General features: G+C 38.7%; 1 protein-coding gene across 4 annotated transcripts in view; it reads right to left on the reverse strand.

The window, feature by feature from the left end:
- Positions 1-3636, reverse strand: part of MYO3A (myosin IIIA) — a 310475-nt gene that overhangs the window by 195609 nt on the left and 111230 nt on the right. For all 4 annotated transcript variants that reach the window (XM_019508276.1, XM_019508274.1, XM_019508275.1 and 1 more), the window contains exon 7: positions 1493-1558. In XM_019508276.1, coding sequence (XP_019363821.1) covers positions 1493-1558 — 66 coding nt within the window. The remainder of the gene's footprint in view (positions 1-1492; positions 1559-3636) is intronic.

The raw sequence follows: 3636 nt of genomic DNA on the forward strand, positions 1-3636 counted from the left end.
TTAGAAACTATATTCTATCATTAGAGATAAGGTGCACAGGGCCTTTCACATGGAATGAGTTGTTTAAGTTAGAACAGGTCTTTAGCAGATATACTATTACTGTAGCAGTGCTTGGTGGACTATACAAAATCCAGCTGGGATGCAGGTCTAGTTACTTCTGTATATCTCCAAACTTTACATTTTTTACTTGCTCTTTGATTTTATATATTGGAATAGGTAGGTGTAAAGAAATTCTGAAGATAATCCTTGCCTATATACTAAATACAAAATAATATACATGATTTATATTTACAGTCTAGGTAAGGGGTGCCAAACTCACCTGCACTCCCCTCACATGGGTCGTCACATGACAAACCCAGACTGCAAAAAGCCTGCTGGGCTAGATCTGGACCCAGCGGCACGGTATGGGTTAACTTAGGTCACTGGTTCCTAACCTTGGGGTGCGATTCAAATCAGGTTCACAGGGGGTCCTCAGTAGGGTTGTGAAGGGCCTGCACACACACGCACATGCTTGCTCAAGCGTGCAGCCTGGGAGTGGTGGGTGGGTGGGCAGGGTGGGAATGCCATTCACAAAAGAGGCAATGGTGGCTCCCCTGCCCCAAGGCCGCTGCTGCACTCTGCTCCCAGTAGCCCCGTGGCTCCAGGTCAGGAGGTCCTGTTGGTAGCCAATTTAGGGTTGCAGCAAAAAAAGGGTGGGAACCACGGACTTAGGTATTGCTTACCCTTTTACCCACCTCCGCACTATCAAGACATGCCCACTGGGTCTCTGTTATTGGGAATTCAGCAGGCCCCACTCTTGCTTGTCCCACCAGCAAATTCCTGGCCACTCTGGGAGCCGTGAAGGCAAGTGAAATGACTCCTTGGGCCAGATAAAGCCCATAGGTCATATGTTTAACACCATCTGGTCTACATCTTCATCTGGTGGTAACTGGCATAGCTCAGAGGATCTAACTCACATCTTCTTAATTTTTACTTAAAAATTTGAATGTTTTTCATACAAATACTTCATTAAAATGTTTCATTATGAAACAGTGATCTATTTACAGAACTATACATGCTGAGTATGGGAGGTCCTTGGTAGATTGTTACACTGCTTCAGTTCTTTCTTTATTAGAGCTAAGCAAAAAATATTTTCCTGCCCTGTGAAATTTTGATATTTCACAAAAGCTCCTATTTTGCATCACACTCCTGCTCTTTCTAAGTTAGAAAAGTGTTCATGTATTTAAGATATTAAATAAAGTACTCATTAATATTCAGGTGGACACTGATTGGTCATCTTCAGCCTGAGTGTTTGTAGGAAGCTTAATATAAAAAACTGCTTACAGAATTACAAATAAACAGGAGGAATTTATATAAAGACAATTTTACAATAATTAATAATGGGAAAGCAAAATGTAGCAGTAGATTTCCAGATGGAATATAAAGATATTGCATTCTAACAGCATTTATACACCTATCTTATTTAATTGAAAAGGTCTAAATTGTTACTCACTTGTTAATGAAGTCATTGAATTCAGGTGACCACAGCTCTGGCTGCTGTAATGTTGGAGGTGGATTTCTGTAAAGGTCAGCATTACAATAAGTTAATATGTACATACTTGACAAAAACAATGTGAGAAGGCAATTGAGTAATGAGTTTTAGAAAGGCCACTGAAAAAAAGTATTGATTTGCACTGGTAAAAGGAACTTTGGGTAGACAATACAATATACCATTGATCCTTCTACTTTACATAATTAACAAAGATAAGTAGCATCAAGAATTGCCATCATTTTTCAAGCATGTCAACAAAAACTAACAACTTAAAAATCACTATTCATTTAATGGGAAGTTACTTTATTTCTTGAAAGAAAGGCATGAAAGAAACAAGAAATGTACTTTTTTTAACAGAAGTTCTTTACAGATTTCTAGTTTAAATTTTCTTTGAAGGATTAGGTTTTGATTGTGTTCACCATTTCATTGAAGATAATATCAAAATACGTGTTAACCTATTTGTGATTTAGTAAGACCAAATCTATTTAATAGATTAAATTCAGACTTGCAGCAAATACATACCACTCTTTTGCTTTCAGTGGGATTTCATCTGCTTACCCTAGGTTTGAATTTGACTCTGTTTTGAATTGGTCTTTTGCCTTTGAAGTAGGGTGAACCGTTTCCACTTAACATACGGATGCATAAGGAAATCACTTGAAAACAAGTCTGTTCTGTAATCAAGTGATATTGATCTACCATCATAGCTGCTTTTCCTCAAGAGATGCTTTATGTGAATTCTAATAGCTCTTTGTTTTTATTTGTGATATAAAAAAGACCTTGTCTTTAATTCTACATTACTCGCTTAACAACTTAGTACAGTATGTACAGGTTCATTAAATCAAGAAGTTGCTAGTCAGAAACACACGAAGCTCATTTTGAAAAAAATATAAGAATTTGAGAAATATAAGGGAAGTTTAGGTTAGATATAAGGAAAACTTTTCTCGTGAAGGGGGTAGAAAAACACTGGAACAGGTTACCCAGAGAGGTTGTGGAATCTTTGGAGGCAGACAAAGCCCTGGCTGGGACGACATAGTTGGGGATGGTCCTGCTTTGAGCAGGGGGCTGGACTAGATTACCTCCTAAGGTCCTTTCCAACTGTAATTTTCTGTGATTCTAGTTTCTATGATTCTACATGGAGACCGTATGATATCATATTAAGAGTAATAATTTTTTGCTAAAATGAGCTTTGCTTTTCCTTTGTTACTTGTATGTTTTATTTTCCTGGATATAAATTATTTTATTTTTGAAACTGGAGAGAATCTAGACAAGAAGTTCAGTGACTTTATGGTCTTCTGTAGCTCAAAAGCAAATAGTTATCTTTGTGCTTGGTGGTATACCACTTTGTAATTTTCAGGATTATAGGCTACTAAGGATAACACAAGAATAACAAATGTGAATCATGGCCTAACCCATAAATCCAGCCTACCTCCAGGCATCAGCTCAGCTGGGACTTTTTAATGATTATGTCTAGATCTCATATAGTGTTTTTTATCAGTACATCTAAAAGAGATGTATGGATCTCCATTTTACAGTTTGGAAAGCTAAACCACACAACAAGGACGTGACTTACTAAGCAGGCTATTTAGTATGCCAGTCCCAGAGATGAAATTAGGACTCAAGTCTCCTGGGTCCCTGTCTAGTGCTCTATCTATTAAGTTCCACTGCCTCCTCTTTCACACATCAAAAAACAAATTAAGCAAGCTTTGTTAGACCAGTGGTTTTCAACTTTTTTTTCATTTGTGGCCCCCTGAAACATTTTTAATGGAGGTGTGGACCTCTATGGAAATTTCAGATAGATTTCATAGATTTCATAGACATTAGGGCTGGAAGGGACCTCAGAAGATCAACGAGTCCAGCCCCCTGCCCAAAGGGCAGGAAGTCAGCTGGGGTCATAGGATCCCAGCAAGATAAGCATCCAATTTGCTTCTGAAGGTGTTCAATGTAGGTGCTTGAACCACCTCCGATGGCAGGCTGTTCCAGACCTTGGGGGCTTGGACAGTAAAGAAATTCTTCCTTGTGTCCAGCCTGAAACAGTCTCACAGTAGTTTATGACCATTCAACCTTGGCATCCCTTGGGGTGCTCTGGTGAACAAACGTTCCCCCAG

This window comes from Gavialis gangeticus, unplaced genomic scaffold (genome assembly GCF_001723915.1).
Source record: "Gavialis gangeticus isolate Ggan-Ray unplaced genomic scaffold, GavGan_comp1, whole genome shotgun sequence".
NCBI classification, from domain to species: Eukaryota; Metazoa; Chordata; order Crocodylia; family Gavialidae; genus Gavialis; species Gavialis gangeticus.